The 21,970-nt window shown below is 40.7% G+C and overlaps 1 protein-coding gene across 3 annotated transcripts in view; it reads left to right on the top strand.

The window, feature by feature from the left end:
- PTPRO (protein tyrosine phosphatase receptor type O) overlaps positions 1–21,970 on the top strand; it is a 145,541-nt gene that overhangs the window by 87,356 nt on the left and 36,215 nt on the right. For all 3 annotated transcript variants that reach the window (XM_021535161.4, XM_077783263.2, XM_085569939.1), the window contains exons 3-11: positions 1,192–1,350; positions 3,183–3,335; positions 4,906–5,355; positions 5,757–5,918; positions 8,545–8,744; positions 11,040–11,160; positions 13,113–13,306; positions 15,681–15,792; positions 21,385–21,536. In XM_021535161.4, coding sequence (XP_021390836.2) covers positions 1,192–1,350; positions 3,183–3,335; positions 4,906–5,355; positions 5,757–5,918; positions 8,545–8,744; positions 11,040–11,160; positions 13,113–13,306; positions 15,681–15,792; positions 21,385–21,536 — 1,703 coding nt within the window. The remainder of the gene's footprint in view (positions 1–1,191; positions 1,351–3,182; positions 3,336–4,905; positions 5,356–5,756; positions 5,919–8,544; positions 8,745–11,039; positions 11,161–13,112; positions 13,307–15,680; positions 15,793–21,384; positions 21,537–21,970) is intronic.

The raw sequence follows: 21,970 nt of genomic DNA, 5'->3' as shown, positions 1-21,970 counted from the left end.
AACATGCTAATCTTTATAAGGATGTAGGCATAATTGCATTAACTATCTCTATTAAAATATGTTACTATAACAAATATCAGGTAACAGTATAAACTTGCTTGGACCTCTTAACCACAGGATAACTGGGTTGCTGTCAACTTTTTCTTGCTGAGGAGAGCATTGAACAAAAGGTGTTCTTTCTTTTAGTTTTTCTTGGGATTTTTTTAATGATTAGAGAAGGCTGAATAAAAATGTGATTCTCTTATTGTCAGCAACAATGCAGACTCCCAGCAGCAGTAACCTGTCATGGCTTTCCTCAGCTGATGGAGCTACACTGGTCTGGATTTCAGATCACAGGACAGAAGATATTTTTCTTACTTTTTGTGGCCTACCTGATTCTGAGATCAGAGAGGAGCAGCTTCTGACTTGCCTCCTTCCTATGCACAGGCTTTTCCTGTGGTCTCCAACAGACCACTTTACTTCTCTGTACCTCAGTTCTTTATCCTTAAAATAATGGTAGTGGTCCTGTTGGTTTTGTATAAGTTTAGTGTGGATAAACAGATAACCCTTTCACAGGGTGGGAATGGGGACTGTATAACTACCCATGAAATAAAGAAAATTATAGATACCAAAATAGGAAACCTTTATTCATGTAGCTTCTTTAGGTCATTACACTGATAATTTTCTCAGCTAATCTTGAAAGCTCTAAATTTATGCTGAAGTCACAATCAGTTTCAAGTGTTGTGTTGGTTTTGTCTGGGCACTTCTACATGATTGACAAGCATTAAAGATGAAAATGTTTCTGAGGTGAGAGCTGTGAGTGCTTAAATAATAACATTTTTTAAATGTCAAATATGAAAATTTTGCTGTTGACGCATAAGTGTTAAGAAGATACCTTCTTTGAAGCGAGGGGAGTGTAGAAATACTGGCTTTGACAGTGTCGTGGTGGCTTTGCCCCACACATCAGTGAAGGCCCAGATATCACCTGGTAGATTTAATAGTGCCTGTGCCATACCTACAGAAACATTTATTTTCATTTATATTGTATTTACCATACCTACAGAAGCATTTATTTTCATTTATATTGTATTTATCATACCTACAGAAGCATTTATTTTCATTGATATTGTATATGTGCAAGTAACTCCAATTTGCCCCTTTAATCTACCCCTTTCTTCCTTTTTTTTCCTCTTTTGTTTGTATATCCTTTAGAACCACTTCCTGTGAGCAATGTTTCTATCTATGATTACAAACCATCTCCAGAAACAGGAGTGTTGTTTGAAATTCAGTACCCAGAGAAGTACAATGTTTTTACCAGGGTCAATATAAGCTACTGGGAAGGGAAAGACTACAGAACAATGCTCTACAAAGGTAGGTGGAAAGTATTTCACCAAAATGTAATACCAACTCTGCTGGAAACATTTTAAACAGTGGCCTTAGATGGGGTTTTGACATGTATTTATATCATGATTTGTCCTTCTGGTAATGTGCTTGTATATTGTGAAGTAAGGGATGGGTCTTTGAATTGAGCTGGTGGTTCACTTGGGATTTTTAAATTGCTAGAATCTTAGTTGTAGTGATGTTCCATTTCTTTTGGATTTTAGAGTAAGACTTGGTGCCCTGGATTTTGCATTCGGTCTGAAATGAACCTGGGAAGGCATCCCCAGTCACTGGTACTTGTGTGTCAGTTCAAATAATACAAAAGCTCCCAGGCTTTTCCCTCTGGCCAAGGTTTCCTCTTTGGTCTGTGGCTGATAGGAAAGCTCTGGGATGTCCCAGAGGAGGGAAACCCATTCAAGAAAGCTGACTGTTGGCACAGGATCAGAGCTGGTGGTTCTGTATCACCGTGCAGTGACACAGTGCTGTGCTGTATATTACATCAGTGCAGCATTCAGTGCTGTCCCTCAGTTAATAAACCCTGCTGCATAATAGAAATTTCCATGTTCCTAAAATAATCTAATCAAGGGCAATCTATCTAACAGTCTAGACAGTCAGCCTAGGCAAACAACCAACCTAACCACCTGAATGATCCAAACAAGAGCAAATCCTGCCTTCTTTTTTCATTTGTTCATAACTGAACCCTTTCATATATTTGTTTACAACTTTTGCCCTGCAGTATAGCTTAAGCACAGTATCTGTCTCAGAGATATAAATGGGACCATAAATGTCCTGTGGGAAGCACCCTAAGAGGTGAGGAAGACACCCACATGCCTGTGGACCCTGAAGCCCCAATGACTTAACATCCCAGAGTGGCAGTAAAATCCAAAATCAAATCAAAATCTCTGGGCAATCCAGTAGGTGCTGAATTTAATTTTAGGCGCTGAATTAAGAATCCCAGAATAGAAGACTGGTCACTGGAAGCTCTCTTTAAAGTCAGCAGAGGGAGATGCACACCTCCAGAAGGAGGTCAGAGAATTTGGGAGTCTCTTTGCTTCAATGCCAAGTGGGGCTAGAAATCCTATTTTCGGTGCTATAAAGTGCCAGAAGTTCAGAAGGATAAAGTCTGGATCGTGGCAGAAAATACAGGTCACCTCTTTGCAGAGAACAAAAGGGATACACGCAGTCATTTGTCTCTTCCACAGTTAATAGATGGTTTTGGGGGCTGTAACGCTGAAGCTGCTGATAAATAAGAGTCATCTTAAATTAGGAGATTCACTAATCAGCTTGCACACAGCCAGATAGCCCTGAGCAAGTTCTCTTCAGCCCTCTGGTGTGGTGGATGTGAGCTGAGCCCTCAGCACCCCTCGATTGCAGGCAGGTGTTCTTTTGAACATCACCCAAAAATGCTGGGCCTCAGTCAGCAAAAGACCAAAGACACTTTTGTGTGCAGCAGTTAAAGGTCTGCAGGAGAGCTGTCAGATGCTCTTTGAGATATTCAGTGTCATATGGAGCAGGTTGCCAGATTCAGTTCCCTTGCCAGTGAAAAACAGCTCATGTTTCTTGTGCTGGGCCCTTTTTTTTTTTTTTTTTTTTGGGGGGGGGGGGTCTTTCTTTTTTCTGGTAGCAAAGTGGCTTTGGCAGCCAGGAAAAGTGTTGGCAAACTGAATTATTACAATTTCATGTCTCAGAGTGGGCTGAAAATGTTTAAACATCTAAAACATTGTCCATTCACCATGTGCAGTCACATTATCAGAAAGCGAACATTTGATGCATTATCCGCTTTTTTTCCCCCCTTTCTTCTTTTTCCTTTAAACCTTCTGCAGATTTCTTTAAAGGTAAAACAGTTTTCAATCACTGGCTGCCAGGCATATGCTACAGTAACATCACATTTCAGCTGGTGTCAGAAGCAACCTTCAACAAAAGCACGCTTGTGGAATACAGTGGGGTCCAGCATGAGCCCAAACAGCACAGAACAGGTGATGAAAATTCTTACACAATGTTTCCTCCAAGTCTGTACTGCTGCTTTTCTGGCTGCTGTGGGGAGGGGATTGATCCCACAGAGAGCAGGGTCTGTGTGGAAGCAGCCCTGGGAGCACGGGAGGAGGATGTTTTGGCTGTTCCATAGGCAAACAGTGCAGAGGGAAATTTGTGTGTTTCTGTTATAAAGCTTGCTTCTTGGAAAATAACTTCACATGAGATATCCCAGGCCTTGTGCTAGGAATGAGGTTTTATGACACAGGAATAGCTGCACTGAGCAGACCATGGGTCTGTCTCTGTTGGTCTGTCTCCTTGTGCAGAATCACAGCTGAACTGCTCGAGATTTTCCTCACTGTGCACTTTTCCATCACGGAGAAGAATGTCATAGCTGCCCGACTTGGCGGCCACTTTGTGCCCTGAAGCATGAACTTTTAATTTCCAAGACAGCCATGTTGCAAAGGCTGAAAATTGCATTTGTTCAGGGTCCAGAACTAATTTAATTTGGCCCTGGTATGGTGCCCAAAACTTTTTTGTTAATCTCTTGGACTGCAGACATTTTTCAGGGTCCAAAGTGAAGTATACCAGCAATAAAATCAAAAGGCCAAATCTTCAGATGAATACACTGGTGTTGGTCCATTACCTTGGACAGAACTAAGCCAACTGATGCCAGCTGAGTTCTGTCCTGAAGATCCTAAATATAGTTGTTGAAGTATTGAACCATAACCAACAGGATCACTTTTTTTTTCCTGCTGCCCTCCCATGCCTCATTTTTCACATGAGCTGCAACAAGAATGTAGAGTCTGGTTTTCTATTAGTGGCTGTGGCTGGGATGGAAGTTGAACAAATTAGTGTGCTGTAAAGTGCCAGCTTAAAAGGTGCCAGGCAAAATTATTTGCAGAGGATATTCACACTTAGAGTGTGTAAGGAGAGGCAGACAAGCAATTACAGTGAGACAGAAAAAATACTGTGTGTTCACCTCCTGGCATCAGCTGAAGTAACTTCTTTGTGTGCCAGAATCTTGTCTTGTGGAGACCCAAATCTTAAGATCAAGCCTTCACAAATACTAAAATTTAAACTGATGTTTAATGCTTGTGAAAAGGTGGCTGCTAAAAGCATATGAAAAGCCCTACAGCAACATGAAGGTTATTTTTTTTTAATATGAGCTATGCTATATATTCATTTTGCATATGTTTCAATTCATTTCTACAGAGGTGGTGTTTTTCTGCATGATAAAGAACTTCTTGGAAGACACAAAGATTCACTGTTAAAAATTCATACTAGAGTAGACATGCTGTTATAATAGCACTGAAGTTTGATTTACCGTGGCTTCACATCTACTTTACTTCCTGGCATTCTTTAATAGTGATAATGCTGTGAATTTATACTCATCTTGATCCCACTACAATCACTTCTGGTATACGTATAAGAATAGGAAAGAGAAGGGAGTATCTTAGTAAGAACAAACTATTTCAAACAATCCCTAGAAGAATGTTATTTGTCTGAGGAATTAATATATTTAAAGGTGCACAGAACATACCTATTAAAAGACTATCCTTGCTTCTCTTTTAGTTCCTTACCCACCCCGAAACATTTCTGTTCAGATTGTCCCAATCAACAGAAACAACTGGGAAGAGCACAGTGGGAATTTCGCGGAAGAATCCTTCATGGGACCGCAGGAAATCATCAGGAAAGAGAAAGGCAGACATCTTTCTGGCAGCCCTACTGAAATCCCAGCAGCAAACACCTCTGCAGCCTGGCTGGACAAGCCCTCCAACACCAGCACTGAATATGAAACCAGCTCGCAGCCGTCCTGGTGGTCCAGCGAGGCCGAGTCCTCTGAGGGGGAGGAGGAGTTTGTCAATGCAGTTTCCAGGGATTATGAAGCCAGCGATGCCAACACGGCTGGCAGACCCACAGCAGAGCCCCCTCCCTTCCTTCCTGTGCAGATGGTGCTGAGCTGGCTGCCCCCAAAGCCCCCTACAGCCTTTGATGGTTTCAACATTAATATTGAAAGGGAAGGTAAAGCAGAGCCTTGTGCCCTTCTCATCCTCCTTTTCTGTAATTTTGTTGCTGGTTGTCTCCTCTACAAATTATTCATTATCTAGTACTGTTCTTCAGAGGGCTTTGTTAGATCCCATGTATTTCTTGAGGAGTTTTTGCATTGAACAGCATCTACTTTTGGCTGGGCAACATAAAAGTAAGGGGGGGAGGAGGAGTAAATTGCACTTTGCAGGTCTATTTTGTTAAACAAGATTTATACTGTTGTACATATTGACACACTGTTTGAATAAAGTTTTTTTGGATATCTTTTAATCCCACATCTGAAACGAGATTGGCATTTCTGATGTAAATAATTCTCCTGGTGACTGGAACCTTTCAAATTTCAGTTAATCCACACTTTTTTTTTCCTCCTGATTTAGAGAACTCCACAGAATTTTTGACAGTGAGTGAGGACACTCACAAATTTGTTGCCGAACTGAAAGAACCAGGAAAATATAAATTGTCTGTAACAACATTTAGCTCCTCTGGCTCTTGTGAAGTTCGGGGAAGTCAATCAGCAAAAGCACTTAGCTTTTATATCAGTAAGTATCTCATCAAACTCATCTTTTTCTCCATGAGCAACATAGCTGTAATGTAGAGTTTGACCACTGGTATTTCTGGAACCTGCTGATGGATCACAAGGGTCTTGTCTTCTGGAATTCTCTGTGCCAGAGAAGCAAATATAGTGCAAATATGTTAATATATTGCAACCTGCCTGGATGGGCCTTGGTTGTACCATCTTGGCAGCCTTAGGAAAGCAAGTGATGCATTGTCAGTGTTCAGAAGTTAAATAAGTTTCCCTTTTGCACCTCTCACAGTGAGGACTTAATTCCAAGAATTAATTTGGTGGTTATAGAGAGCTCTGGAAATATTTAACTTTCCTACTCCTGGAGTATGTACTGTGTTAGGGATGAAGGGCAGCATAGGCTGAGAGTGTGAGAATTGCACAATTAAACACTGAACTCTGAAACTGAATGGTCTCTGAGAGAACACAGAGCAAATTACAGTGGATGAAGTGGTACAGCCTGCTAAATTCAAAGGAGAAAAAGTAATTTATTATTTCCCTGTAGAATTCCATACTTTCTTAACTGGAGATTTAGTAAAAGACAAAGTAATAATACACTACCGTGTAAACTAATACCATGACTGATGATTGGATCAGCAAGTGAGACAGGTGTTGGTGAATTCAGATCATTATCCTTCAATGGCTGTGGTCACCTTAGTATTTTTATTTTTTTTTTTGCAAAAGGAAATAGATATGCCCTACAAAATGCCCATAGAATGAGAACAGGGGAATACTTGCAGCACTGCGCAATTTTGCATGTGAAAAGATAATGCCTCCCCAAACCATGAATGCTGCAACAAAACAGAGTAGCCAAAGCTGGCAGAAAAAATCCTATTAAAAGGAAATGTAGTCAAGCACTTCAGTATATTATGAATAAAAATTGCACCTTTAGTAGCTCATAACATTTACAAATACTAGGTATTTAAACTTGAAGTCATCATAATGCTGGACTGTATGTAGCAATCCCACTATTGCTCCCATTTTTAACAACTTTATAGTTGGAAGAAACAATAATTGGAAAACGTCCAGAAAACAGCACATGAGAGAGAGGGTCTCTGCTGTTGTTATTTCACTGTCTTCTGCTTTTCTTTAGGAATAGTTTAGGACATCTTCATCATATGAAAAGCATTAAAGTAGATAAAGATATATATAGCATTGCTATTAGTACCAAATGTTGTTGTATTTTGTAAATTGTGACATATTTTATTTTCATTAAGCAGTATTTAATGCTTAAAGTGTTCACCATGCTAACTGTGGACCTGAGAGAAATGAGAACATGTTAACCCAAAGTATAGGGGTATAGATGACTAGATTAAGGATGAACCTTAATCTCATTGTAGATGAAGTATAAAAGTGTTACAGGAAGGCAAGGGTATTTTAATTTTACATGTAACATGTAAGAACCTTTGTTTTTTTTGGGTTTTGTCAGTTAGTTCTGCAGGCTTTTACAACAAAATCAGGGTTCTTGGCAGTTGTCTTAGTCTGTCAAATGCAAGGTCCTTAGTATTTTAGATAGATTTCATATGTATCTCTGATAGAATGCCAAATTGGAGATATGAACTAATACTCTTAGGTTGAAATTGCTTTTCCATTCCTCTTTCTGAGTCTGATCAAGTATGGTTTTTGTGTGGGGACTACAACTCTGGGTTATGACATGAGGCATCTCTGCTGCCTTAATGCCAATGCTGAAAGAGTTTCTGAATAGTGAGAGCAACATGTGCATCCTCTGTCTCCAGAGAATAATCTAATGATCAAATGCCTCTTTTTTACCTGCGTGGGTGTGGGTCTTTTGCCCACAGGGTCAGTCTTATATTTTCCTTGTAATGCTTGGTTGGTGAATCACCCTGTCAAATTACTGCCTTGTGTTACGTATTTTTCTTACATCCAATCAGCAGTCAAATCATATAGGCTGATTTTAAACCACATTCTTGCTCTGGCATTTGTTTTATTTTATCAATAAATGTAAATTACCATTAGAGCTGCATGGAGGAAGAATGTCAAGGAGAGAGCAGTCACAAGTATCACTTAAAAGTGACAAGAAAAATGGGCTGTTTTCATGAAACACAAAATTTTAACCAGATCTAGCTAGTTATTTTCAAAACTGTTGTTTTATCTATATTTAATGCTGTGTTCTCAACCAAGTGCTCCAAAAAGAATGAGATTCTTCACTGTGGTGACCTCTGTAAACTTGATTTTCATGCTTTGAGGTCATGGTGCACTTGCAGGGTGTTTTAGTATGTGGAGAGATGAAAAAATCTGTGTGCTTATCCTTTAATACTGGTCAATGATCTGTACATTTTTGGCTGTCAGTGCTTTTAAGCATTCCCTTGGAGCAAATCTGATCCTGCTGGGTGGTTTCTGGTAAGCAGCAGAGAATACTGCCCTCTGAATTTTCAGACAGGCACGTTTCCCTTGTCGTGGGCTCTGCTGCAGGTTTTCCCAGGGGCTGCCACTTCTGCTACCTAGGAGCTGTGGGGTCGAGAGCTGCCAGTCCAGCCTCCCTCACCAGCTGTAAATAATTCCCTGAAAGAAGGGTGTTTTAATATGTGTGCCTCAAATGGATGGAGTGGCTTGCTCACCTGTGCTTTTGGGCCATGTCCCAGGCCCCACAGGTGAGTGGATAGAGGAGCTCACTGAGAAGCCCCAGCGTGTGACTGTGACGGTGCTGAGCTCCACCACTGCCCTGACTTCCTGGACGGCGTCACACGAGAGCAGTGGCAACAGCACCATCGTGTCTGTGCTCTCCCTCACCTGCCAGAAGCAAAAGGAAAGCCAAAGGCTTGAAAAACACTACTGCACCGAGGTAAGGAGCAGAAGCTGGAGCATTTTCCAATCCAGTAACAAAATCACACTGCTGTTTAGAGTCCTTGTGGCCCAGGGCTCTCTCAGGCTGCAGAGGACAGTGGCAGCTGCTCCCTTCTGCAGCCCAGAGGGAGGGATGTGGCTGGTGCTGAGTGGAGGGGAGAATACAGCAGTCAGGAGTGAGGATGTGCAGTACACCACAGCGTTGTTAAAGTGGTGTTTCTGCTGTGGCTTCACTCAGGCACGTGCTGCAGTGCATCTGTAATCAGTGAAGTGCTTACATGCATGGTTATCCTCCAAGTAGCATAAATTATTTCTTAGCTGTCTCACATTTGAGTGCAGAACCTGACTGTAAATTTTCTGGAAGTTTTAAGATGATCATAAGCCAGCTTATCTTTTCATCCTTAGGAAAAGGTGTCAGCTCTGGGGAAAAAAAAGCAATTCAGACCACCAGTGATTTGTATGGACAAGTCCTTTATGGGATGTGTTTATAACCATCAAGAATCCTGAACCCCAAAACTTGACAATTTTCTGCTACTTGAAACCCTTAGTGAGTGCAGGCTCTGTGCCTGTGATAGGTCAGTGGCACGTGGCTTCAATTAGAAAGATTTTAGCCCACATCTCAATAACCTCACCAAGATGCTGATACAGCCTTTTTCTGAGCAGGGCCATGGCTTCTGTCTGGCTCCCTGAACGTGTGTGATGGAGGAGTCTGCAAAGGGCTGCAGAGCTGCCCTGCTGTACCCTCAGCCCACCCATGGGAATGGAGGGGACTGCTGGCATCCTTATAAATAATTTCCTTTGCCTTCATGATCAGCCCTACCAGTGAATTAATACAGAGAATTTGTGACCCTTAAAATGCCTTGTAAAATTAATCTCTGTAGAAATTTTGAGTTTCAATTCAAGAATGGCTGTGAATTTAAATTCTTGTGTCTTGTTGTGACCGTTTGAGAAATGTTTTTCAGAATCTCATTGTTACTTGTATTTCTTAGAAGTGCAGTCATCTTAATGGGAAGCAAAGTACAGTAGGTGGTTCTAAACAAGTGTAGTCATTTATATGGGAAGCAAAGTACAGTAGGTGGTTATAAACACAGATCACAAACATTTGCATTTATAATTTCCACACATACTGCAGGATTTATCTACAAACTCAAAAAAAAAAGTACCTAATCTGTGAATAAACAAGATAACTGTAAAAGTACATGTGTATTTACTGCAAGTAGGTCAAAAAGTCTAAATACAGTTGCTTGTTTCTTTCTGTCATTATATAGATTTGTATCAAATTTTATCAACGTACTATATCTGGAATCGTTAAAGGCTGTTGGTTTGAGTTCTCCATGAGCTGAAAAGAGCACTGCAGAGTTCTACCCATTTCTAACATGGTGCATGATTTAAAAGAGATTTAGCTTTCCAGAGCAGCTGGTAAAGACAAATTCTGTTCCTCACTAAATCTGTGCTTGGCAGTGATACACTCATGTGCATTGCAATGAGCCACCAATGCAAAGGTGGCTGTGGTGCAGACTTTGAGAAGGTTGTGAAGAAAATATTAGTAGGAAATACAAGCCTGCAGCTCTAGAAAGGATGTGTGAAGGCTTTTCCTCAAAGCTGCTCTGTGCTTTTGCTGTTTGTGGAGTCTTCAGAAGATAAGCCTCTTGCTGTTGTATCAGACCAGGAATCACTTGGTCAGGAATTCTGCCTCCAGCTCTGACTGAAACCTGGTGTGGCACAGCAGAAATTTTAACAGTGATGTTTTCAAACTGAAAAGAAGACTCACAAAGCCCCTTAGTTACAGTTTGTAGTGCTCTGGAGGGGAGGTGACAGAGAATATTTCCTCTCTGATTTCATTGTGGAGTCACTCAGTAGATGCAGTCAGAGGACAGCTTCCCCAAAATGCTGTCTTCACCCCACAGAGCTGCATCAATGATGGATGCAAAGCCTCAGGCTCTAATTGAAAACATGTGGTCTAAATGCTCCATCCTGAATAACACCACCTGAAAATGACTAATGTAGCCTGAATATTGTAATAAACTTTGACAGTAGGAGAGAGAGAGGTAGGTCTGAAGTGAGGTAGCTGACCTTATGCAGCCAAGCAAGTGCAATTCTCTGAGTCAGATCATTTGTGAGGTCAGTCCTGACCACTTCCACAGTTTTGCCACGTGGGGTTAATGAATAAAGCTCTTGCTGCCAATGTGTTTGGATTAATGCCTTTTGTAAATGGAGCCATTCAAGTACAGTCTCAATATTCTTTTATTAATTAAGTAAATGCTTCATATCTGATGAGTTCCACTCCTCCTAGGTGAATTCAAGCAGCAGCCTCATTGAAAATCTTGTTCCTGGTGCCCAGTACCAAGTTGTGGTTTACCTACGGAAAGGACCATTGGTTGGACCTCCCTCTGATCCTGTCACATTTTCCATTGGTAACCCCTGAACCTACTGACTGAAATGCGTTTATTTCTTTTTAGGGTTTTTTGTTTGTTTGTTTTGTTGTTGTTGTTTGTTTTTTTTTTTTTAATATGTGTAGTATGTTCATTAAGTCCTGTAGACCACGCCTTGATTTTCTCAAGTTTAAGAGTGGATCTCAATGTTCTCTTCTTTGGGATTTGAAAAGGAGAAGAACCCTCTGAGACTGACACTAACATCTTCAAGAATGTGGTTTTATGTCCAATAGGCAGAGCTGCTTCCCCCATACCTGTAATTTAGGATTCCACCAGGCTCCTACAAAGGGTCATTTAGGACAGAATTCAATAACTTTCAAGTTTCAGTGTAATTTATTTTGTTAAGATTACCACTTAAACAAAATGTATTAAGTAGAGAGGGGGAAAAGAGAAAGAGATCCAGTGTACAGAGTTGCATTTGCAGAGAAATATTTAACCTGTATCACCCAGCTTCTCCTTTTGACAAAAAGTCTGTTCAGTGGGACAGCAGGTGGCTGAAACTTAGACATCTTCAGTATTTTTAATGTTGCTTTCTCTCTGTGATGTAGGGAAGAAAGTGAAACAGAAAAAAATGTCATCCTGTTAAGAATTTAATCCTTAAATAAAAGCCAATATGTGGCCTAGTGATTATGGTGAGAGCCTTTTCATTCTAGTCAGTCTTCTTATGTATTTTCATAAATTTGGTCTGAATAAAAATTTGTAAAGTATGCTATATTTCAGGAAAGGAAAAATTAGTACGTAAATATTTATATATACTTTAACGTTAAAATTTCTATCACTGGACAGTTTTCACAAACACTTTGATCTTCTTTCTCACCGTAATTCAAAAATCTGAAAAATTCTTTTATTTGCCAAAGTAAAATCATGTATACCCAAAGCAAATAAGTTCCTTCATTTTCTCCACTTTTTTATGGCCTTATAACCATGAAAATTTCTTACAAAACTAAAATGGCAATAAGTTTCTAAATAGAACATCTCATAACTTTCATGTTATAAAGTGTCTGTTTTTATGCAGTAGAACAACAGTGGCATGAGTTGTCATTTCATAACAGTTTATTGAATATTATAATAAAATAATAAAACTGAAAACCAAATTGTTCTGTGAACTTACCAGTGGTGGCTAACAACGAATGAAACTCAAATAAAATAAAATGCACTTTAAGAAGAATTCCATTCTCCCCACATTATCCTAAGGCTCATTTTCACATTTATTAGCAATTCAGTGAAAGCAAAGCAAAGATGTGGTAAACGATTTATAAAGGTAAAGGCAGCCATGTGCAAACATGGGCTGAAATAACCTGGGTGCTGCTCTGGGTTCTGACCCGGTGTGCAATAGCTGGGGCTTTGCAGCCCTGGCAAATGTTAGCTCCAAGCCCTTATTTAAGTAGCCTCAGTGAAGTCATGAAGAATAATTGCTTTCCAGACCATACAGGTTGCAGAAGCTGACCCTTAAGGTGACATTCTTCAAATCACTTGACTCTTTCTCAGTGTTGCCATCTGCGAGGCAAGAATAGCAGCACATGACAGAACCTTTGGGTTCCCCAGGGAAGGAGGGCTAGAGGTGAAAACTTTCCTTTCTTACGGTGCTCTGGATTTTGATGCTTTTGTTTCTGAGCATCTTGAAATATCCCCTAGGCATCCTGATTTTCAGAGTAGAATATAACCCTCCATTTATGAGAAAGCAAGATGTGTTCTTTATCTCAAGATAAGCAGCCAACACAAAGTGGTCTATAACCACTTCTGAAAAAGTAGTTTTAAACTGGAGAAGAAATGCTTAAAAAATAGTATTCAACTGCTTGTGACCAGGAAGTTCTTGAAGATTAGTCATGAGAAAACCAGAAATAGGTAGAACTTGATTAAGGAAAGGTATACTTTAAAAATAAAGTGCAACTGATAACATATATGCATTGCTAACCATAACTTCTGCTTTGTAGTGCCCACAGGAATTAAGGATCTGACACTTTACCCTTTGGGACCTACTTCTGTGGTTCTGAGCTGGAACAGACCTTTCCTTGGGGTGTTCAGGAAATACGTGGTAGAAATGTTTTACTTCAACCCATCAACCATGACCTCGGAGTGGACAACCTACTATGAAATAGCAGCAACTGTCTCCTTGACTGCCTCAGTGGTAAAGTGACCATTCCTGCCTTGCTTTCCCATGCCTGGCACCTTGTGACACTTTTTTTTCCCAGACGTTTCTCCATGAATATGTATATATATATGCCTTTAAGCCTGGCATGTTTTTTTCCCCAGCAAAGCAGAGAAAATGGCCAATGGTGCCATTGTAAGGCTAAAGTAAGGCACTGCCAGCTGAACCATGCTAAATTTTAAGCAGAGCAATAAGACAGGAGATTAGCCTATTTTTTTTTGTTTGTTTGTTTTTGTTTTGGTTTGGTTTGGTTTTTTTTCAGCAAGTCCAGAGGCAGCTTCAGTTTGTGGGTCAGTTTGTCAGTCAAGGCTTTAAAAGTTCCATCATCTCCTCAGGGGGTGTAGAGCAAAGGCTTATCTACATAATTAATATTGATAGTATGGATTTGGGGCTTGGAGGCTGGTCTCTCAGTGTGCCATGTGGAAGGCTTAGCTCTGGTTTTTATGGAAAAAATCCTTCATGCTTCTGAAGCTGCCAAATTTTAGGCCAGGGTTTTAAGTAGGTCAGCGCTGGTCTCTGTAAGAACACACTCATATATTCAGAGGTGTCCTTGCAGATATAAAGCAATATTTTCCTCCTGTTTTCCATTATTTCCTGAAGAAGGTGAAAAGATTTTATTCAGACTTTGCTGTAGTGCTAGAGAAGGCAATTCCAGCTGAAATTAGTTGTTCAAGAAAGTTATGAGTATGCAAAAAAGCAGTAACTTCTGCTGCTGGTGCGAGCTACAGTGATTTACTGTAACTGATTTGCATAATACCATTTGTGGAGTCATTTTGGATCCAGCAGCTTTACTGTAATTGGGTATGTGACTATAAATCTAGCACATAAATCTCCAGGGAAATTAAAAACAAAAATAACTTACCAAACTGGTAATTAATATCTTGTAATCATGACTCAGCACCAATAGATTAATAGCTGAGTGATCTAAGTGATCCAAGAAATAAAGCTATCATGCAGAGTTAATGTGGTTCATTAGAAAAGGAGATGATGTTGTCCCTTACTCTTGCAAATCCTGCTCAGGGAAGCCACCAAGTTGGAATTGCTTTGTCTGGATTTCAATCTGAAATGCAAAATGGCAACTAAAGTGAGCATTTCTTCAAGGATAATTTGAAAGACTAATTGTGAATTAGGAAAAGAATGTTTCCCTATTATTCTTGTACCGGTAGGGACTGGTGAACTTTTGTTTGGGTTCTCTAATGGTGCTCTAGAGTCCCACTGATCCCTGCTAACACCTCTGAGTGGTGTATTCTGATGCAACAATGAGAATCAAAAATCAATGTCTCCAACAGCGTAAAATAATCAAGCATTATTTCCTGGAGAGTTAACATTTGATAAGAACCTTTGGAAATGGATTTGTCTTTTCACTCTGTTTAGTTGCTTCATTCATTTGTGCTGTGCAAGTTACTTGAAAATTGTCAAAGCGATGTTGGTATTTCCAATATGACACCAGGGGCATGTCAGAAGTCCAATCATCTTCAAGGATGGATACAACTTCTTCCAAAAATCATGAAAAGAACAGATCACATCACCTATATTTGCACTGTCTTGTAGTATCTGGAGGAAAAAGGCCACTGCAAACAACAGAGATCTGCAAAAAAAGCAGTTTCTATATTGTTGAAGTTGTTATTTTCGAATTGCTTTTATTTTGAATTTTAAAAATATCAAGAGGCTTTTCATCTAAAGATCAATATCTTAAATGTTCTGTGCTGTCAGTGGAAGAATTAGAGTTTTAACTTAAATATTGCACACAATACTATAATATGTCATTGCTTTTTATGCTTCATTTATATCTAATTTATATTTACATATATAATTTATGTCTCATAAGTCATTTATGTTTCATTCCTATTCCATTTATAATAAATGATAAGAGAAAGTGAAATACACTTGGAAAATTGGATAAAAATACATCTTTTAAAGTGACAATATCTGAGACAAAAGCATTGATTCTAATTTATCCTCAAACCCCATTTAATCAAACTAGAAACACCTACATTTTCCAGTTGAAGATTTTGCCTTCATCACACTGGAATTGTGATGGAAGATTGCTCTGTATGAATGGTTCTTACCACCCTGGAAATCCTTTGAGATTCCCATGGTGGACAGAACCTGCAACCAGGTGGATGTGGATGAGCAGCAGAGCCATCACAGCTGTGTTTGCTCCCCCCACAGAGATTTTTTTTTTTAGTAAATTGAAAGGCCAAATTTCAGAGATTTCCACTGAAGGGAGTAATGGGAGCTCAGAAAAATGAGTGCGGGCACTAGGTTTATAAATACTGTTGTTTTTCAGAAGTCCTGCCTCATGCTGGTGAGTTGTCTCCTGAGCTGCTCTTTGTGTTTTGTCCCTTCACAGAGAATAGCCAACCTGCTGCCTGCTTGGTATTACAATTTCCGGGTCACCATGGTGACCTGGGGGGACCCAGAGATGAGCTGCTGTGACAGCTCCACCATCAGCTTCATAACAGGTATGAAAACACTCTGGGAATGCTCCTGGGGGCAGAAGCACTGAGGAAGTCTGACCTGGGTGCTGTGTTTCACCTACAGATAGTTGCAAGCTAGGATATGTATCAGCTAAGTGTTTTTTTAGGTTGTGTTTTTTTTGTTTGGTTTTCTATTATTTTAAGTCTCTGAGGACTGCTTTTAATGAACATATAAATAAATTTTTCCTGTGCCCAGCACAGTGCCTGACTGCTCTGTTGCAATCCTCCATCAGCTGAGTGCCTGGCTCCAGTGAGGGCCAGTGGTCCTGCTCCACTTTTACCACACCATACATTTGACACATGGAGAAGCTAATAGGTAAATTAGTAAGCCTGAATTCTCAGGTTTCTTAATATTATGGAACACTTTTTTATTCATCTGCAATATTTCCAAGTGTTTTATCACCCTCCCAGTAATCCGCAAGCCAGAGCATGACTTGTGCAGCACCAAGATGAGTGAGCTGATACAACCACATGGATTTTCCTCTTCCACTTGGGACCAGCCATGGATTTAACACACCCTGGCATCTCTTGGCAGACTCTTTAGATTTGAATCTTCAGTATGTCCAACAGATCAGAGGGAGCAGCATGAGAGAGGCCCTGTTTGTGCCTTGCCATGTGCTCCCAGCATCCAGGATGGTTAGGCCAAAAGTCAGAGCCCTCCATTGAATCATTTTGCTTTTAAGTGTCACTGTTTAATTCCCTTTGCTGAAGTTGAGGTGACTGAAAGCAGTAAATAATTCAGTTTTACTATGAGATGCAATGAAGTATACTTGCTCTACTTTTCCATCTGCAGGAATCCAATTACAAGGAAAATCAGGGTATAATGTCCCAACCACTCAATCCAAAGCAGACACTAGCCTAGCCCCACATTTTCTGTTTGGTGACAGTCAGAGAATGCACCTGGAAAAGTTACTGAACAAGACCCATTTGCAATGATGATTTACACAGCCTGTGCCCCAGAAAACCACGACAGAAAAGTCAGCAGCAGTTAAAGCTGCAGCTCCACTGGAGTCCACAGAAACCCTCCCATGCTGAGATACCTGATCCCAGGCTACTCTGCTGACAAATTCTGGCACTTTTCCAGTGTATGACAACTGTAGCCTTGTGAAGGGTCTCCAGGGATATTCCTTGTCCCTTGGCATCAATCAGCTTTTCTGTAGCACTGTAAAGAAGCAATTTTCCAGCTGGTTGGTTGCTGTATGAGGGGAAAAAAAATGTCTTTTCCAAATGATTTGGGTACCAGGTTCAGCAGTTGAGAGTGGAAGTGTTCCAGTGGGATACTCACTTCAGTATTGTATCTCCAGAAACCTGCAGCAGAAATGAGGGAGATTAAGGGTCTTCTGAAATGTAATTTGCCATCAGTACCAATCTGGATCTCTATGATGACAGGAAAGACTGCTACTGCTGCTAAATGAATAATGGATCGACTTCTTACTAGCAGATTCAGACAAAATCAGAAATGGATCAACCTCTAAATATCATCCATTTGTGATTGGCAAAACCTTTCTTAGAGAAGGTCATCTGGTCTGCATTGAAAATATCCAACTGGAATGCTGCATCAATGGTTAACTTCTCTTATTATCAAGGGTTTATACCCTGTGTTTCTGATTTGAATTTTTCTGGTTTTAATATCCAGTCCAAGATATTTGTTGCACTTTTATCTTACTGATTAAAGAAAAACAAAGCTTTTTTTTTTCTTTTTCTTTTTTTTTTCTTTTTTTTTTTTTTTTTTGGTCCCTAAACAGAATTTAGTTTGTTTTTCTGCTTCCATTGAACTACTTAGGTGCTTTCTACTTTTAGGTGTTTTCCCATGTTAGTTTTTTTTTTTCCCATTCTGCCTCTCTAATTTTTACTGTCTTTACTGAAGTACATAAAAACTGAAAGCCTGCTGAATACTCCTGTAGAGGCACAATCAGCTCCCTATTCAAAGCTCTCCTGTGTGTGCATCTAAATGATTGCATTTCCTGCATCACCACACTGCAGCTCTGTGTTGATTTGCTTCTGTTTTATGGCTCCTAACAGAATTTATCATTTGCTGTCTACATGCCATTTTCCAACACACCTGGCACTTTGAAATTCACTTTGTTTGAGCAGGCCCAGCACAGGGGGCAATATTTCAAAGCTCAGCCTTGTCCAAATCCTGCCCTCCTCTGCCAGTTGCCATTCTTCTTGCATGGTTCACCAACCCTGCTTTTACTTTCAGGGTACCGATGAAAATGTTGAATAGCAATGAGGTATTAAAATCACACTGTGATTTTAAGAGAAGAGCCCTAACAAAGAAAGCTGATTTGGTCAAATTGCAAGCACTTACCAATAGATGGTCAGCACTGAATGTGAGCATTAAATGCACTCCTGTCCTCTGATTGCCTTATTACTTGCAATCTCCTCAGCTTTGCCCAGGAACTGCAGTCAGGCTGACTTGTGAGGCTGGCCAGTTTGTCATATCTGCAGGTTTGAACAGTTTGTCCCCAGTGTGTCCCCTGCCTTTTCACGGCTTTAAGCCACCAGGGGACTGAGAATTCTTTCTCACCCTCAGCCTCTTTCCTCCCAGTGAGGGAGCAGATGGTTTTATGGAGCACTTGGTTCCTTTCTGCATCATTTTGAACAATGCCATCTCCCCTTCACAGGTTGCCAGGAATTCAAATAAACAGACAGAAAAAGAAAACCACCAAAAAGCCCTATATTTTAAAAATACAGGAGTGGAGGTTTTGTAGCCTTGACAGTATATCTGTCAGTACTTCTGGGTGTAACTGGTGAGCCAACCTCCACAGCTGGAGCATAAACCTGAGTTCAAAAACAGAGCAGAAGGATCAGCCGGGAGTTTGAGGATTGCAGGAAGCTCAGAGCAGCCATTCCTTGGTGCAGGATCCCACTGCTCCTGGGAGGCTGGGGCTGGACTGAATGCAGGACTTGGGGTGATGAGATGGAGCTCTCTCCCACAGCAGCTGGGGAGATTTGGGAGATCCAAGAGACTTGTCAGAAGCAATGTTTGTCCTCTCAGCTCCTGCAGCAGCAGGTGCACACCATTGTTTTACTCAGGGAGAGATTGTGGTGCTGCCAGGGTTGCTGTGGTGACTAATGAGTTTTTAATGCCACCTGCTGTAAACAGCTGGATTTAAAACAACCATGAGCAAAGGCTCTTTGGACCACCAGGGTTTGCTTTTTGCAGTGAGGATGCTTTTGTCTTTGGAGAAGCAAAAGGGGTGAGAAAGACAGACTCTGGGTTCTGCTGACTGCCACCACATGTGCTGCCTGTTGGTCCCGTGGGTGCTTCCAGCTATCGCTCTGGTCCAGGTCAGCAGCAGGGTGTGACTTCCACAGCCTCTCTGTGCTCCCCAGGACCTTGTGATAGGGGCTGGGTCACACCAGCCCTGGCCCTTGCTCTCATGTGACATATCCTGGACTATTGCAAAAAAGGCAACCCTGATGGGGAAGAAATGATGATGTTTGGTTTTAGATCAGAAGGCTGAAGTTTTATTAAAACTACAGTATAGTTTTATTAATATTTTTTTTAAAACTATACTATATTACATTACTATACTATTTAAAGAGAGACTATCATATTCTACATACATATTTCTTTCTTATCTAACAACCAATTAACAATCTCGTGATTGCTGAGAGTTTGAGACACAGCTGGATCCAAATGGTTATTGAACCCAAACAACTTTCACTAGAATCTAATCAAGTAATCACTTTAGGTAAACAGTCTCTATACTAAACTCCGCATGGGGAAAACAAAGGAGCAGAGATAAAAGATGGTTTTCTCTTCTCCTCTCTGTGCTTCTCCTGAGAGACAGAATTATGTGTCTCTGTCCAGAGAATGTGAATACCACACTGGATATTCACTGTCATGAAAGCATACAATCAATAATAAAGTGCAGGGAGAAATCATTATTTGTGTATGGCCTTAAACTGCAAGGAATACACAATCCATGCGCAGGGATGGGCTGGGAACTTTAAAAATTAAAATAAATACTGCTTCAAGCATTTTGTACTAAATTTCCCCAGCAGCATAAAAATGACATTTTCAAGACCAATTTGGGAGAATGTTTGGGAGAACATTTCTGAATGGCTCTAAATTGTCTGTGCACTGCATTTGCTGCCTTCCTCAGCGATTGCTTCAGTCAATCTGTTCCCTAACAAATCGAGTCTCAATGCCAAAGTGGAAGGAGCCTTCGTGAAAGCAGCAGTGACATCTTGTGGCCCTTTCCAAGAGACCCGAGGCCATCCTGCATTCCCTGTCACCCACAGCTGTGCTGGCACCCAGGGCTCTGCTCCTCTGATCTGCCTTGGCATGAGCACACTGGACACAAGGTGGCTTGAGCAGAGGAAAACCAGACAGTTCACACCATTTTCCCCACTATGCTCCCCAAAAATCAGCCAAGCACAGAGATCCATCCCTGTAATATCCAAATTATCCTACTCATATCTCTTTTGGAAGGGGTTGAGATCTTCACTGATTGAGATTTTCACTTTTGTCTCTCCACTCGTGTTGCGGAAGATAGATAAAATATGATTATCCATAAATAATACAGCCAGGATGAGAACAGTTCTCCCAGCTAGCGGGACAATGCCCCTGCCTATGGATGGGTCCAGGGGTCAAGTGGACTGTTCCATCTCACCCCCCAAAAGATGCATGGTTCATCCCACACCTCTGTACCCTCCCCTAAAACATCAAGTGCCTGTAACCCCATTGGCCTGAGCCTTGTTCTAACCCACCTTGAAGCTCCTTGAAAAGGGGGCTTCCAGGGGCCACACGCTCTCTTGGAACCTCTTCCCTCCTCTTGGAGTTTCCTCTCTCCTAGAGCATCCTTTTGTCTCTCTCCTCCCACACCCTCTCAAGCCAGGCCATGTGCTGCGTCTGGGAGCATGCGGCAGGACCTTTCTGCACCCCCAACAAACCTCTTTCCTCAAGAGCAATCTTCAGAGATCTCTGCCTCTATCCATCCACACCATGCCGGAGCCTGCTATTTTCAACACACTCGCTATTAATTTTACTCTTTTCTGGGCTCCTGCACCTTTGGATCAGGCAATCAAGGTGTGCTGGCCAGCTGTGCTCCCTCTACAGTGGAATCCTCATCTCAAACAACAATTTTAGTGTTGTTTTGGAGCTTTTAGGGTTATTCTGGAGGTTGCTCTCTGCAGGTCACAGCTGATGAGAGCTCAGGGAAAAGATGCAAGCTCAGGGAAAATATATCTTTTTTCCCCTATGGTAAACCTATCAATGCAACAATTTATTGTTTCTTTTCAGTTCAGTGACAGGATGAAGCAATATCTGAGGCATTTAACTTGAATTTGACTTATAATTGTGACTCAAAAATTATTTTTATTTGCTGTGATTTTTATTTTTTAATGAAAAGATTGCAAAAAGAAGTGTATTTTTGTTCTGATTATCTCCCAGGTAAAATTATGGTTTTCATATCTTTAAGCTAGTGCTCAAATGGTTTTAATGATCCTTTCTTGCTAGCTCTGTAGTACTCTTCTCATGACAGCATCCTTTGGCAGAAGTTTATCACTGGATTTACTAATCAACTATGTTAGACTGTCTGTGACGCACTTACCTTCTTTCTTCAGCACCAGTGGCACCCAAAATTACCGCTGTAGAGTATTACAACCACCTTCTCTACGTCACCTGGACCTATGGAGGAGATGGCCCTGACCTTTCTCATTCCAGGATGCTGCACTGGATGGTTGTTGCAGAAGGAAAGAAAAAAATCAAGAAGAGTGTAAGTATCAGTGTGGAAGGTAGATGGTGTTCATTTATTTTACTTTTTTTTTCCTTTTTTTTTTGGGGGGTGGGGGTGTGGTTTTGGTTGGTTGGTTTGTTTTTCTGAATTGATAACTCAGAAAAACCTTGACAACTGTGATAACATTGTATTACTGAGTTCCAGCAAGTTTGGTGGAAGCCAGTAAAAGTTATTTCCCAGTGTTAGCATGCACTTTGAAACACTTGAGGTCTCAAAACAGCCAGTGGACAAAGTGTTTCTTTGTGTGATCCAGTGAAGGTGTTGATAATTTACATAATATAAGAAGAGCTTAAAAATTTCTCAGTTTCAGACAGTAAAACATAAAGACTATTCTTATACACAGGTGTGGTACTTTTCATTTTTATTTATTAAATAGAGTAAGCTGCTGGCTCAGGTTTTTTTTTTGTTGTTGT

This window comes from Lonchura striata, chromosome 1A, assembly GCF_050655825.1.
Source record: "Lonchura striata isolate lonStrDom1 chromosome 1A, ASM5065582v1, whole genome shotgun sequence".
Lineage (NCBI taxonomy): Eukaryota > Metazoa > Chordata > Aves > Passeriformes > Estrildidae > Lonchura > Lonchura striata.
Note: the sequence above shows the minus strand (reverse complement) of the source record. Positions and strands in the feature narration are given on the sequence as shown.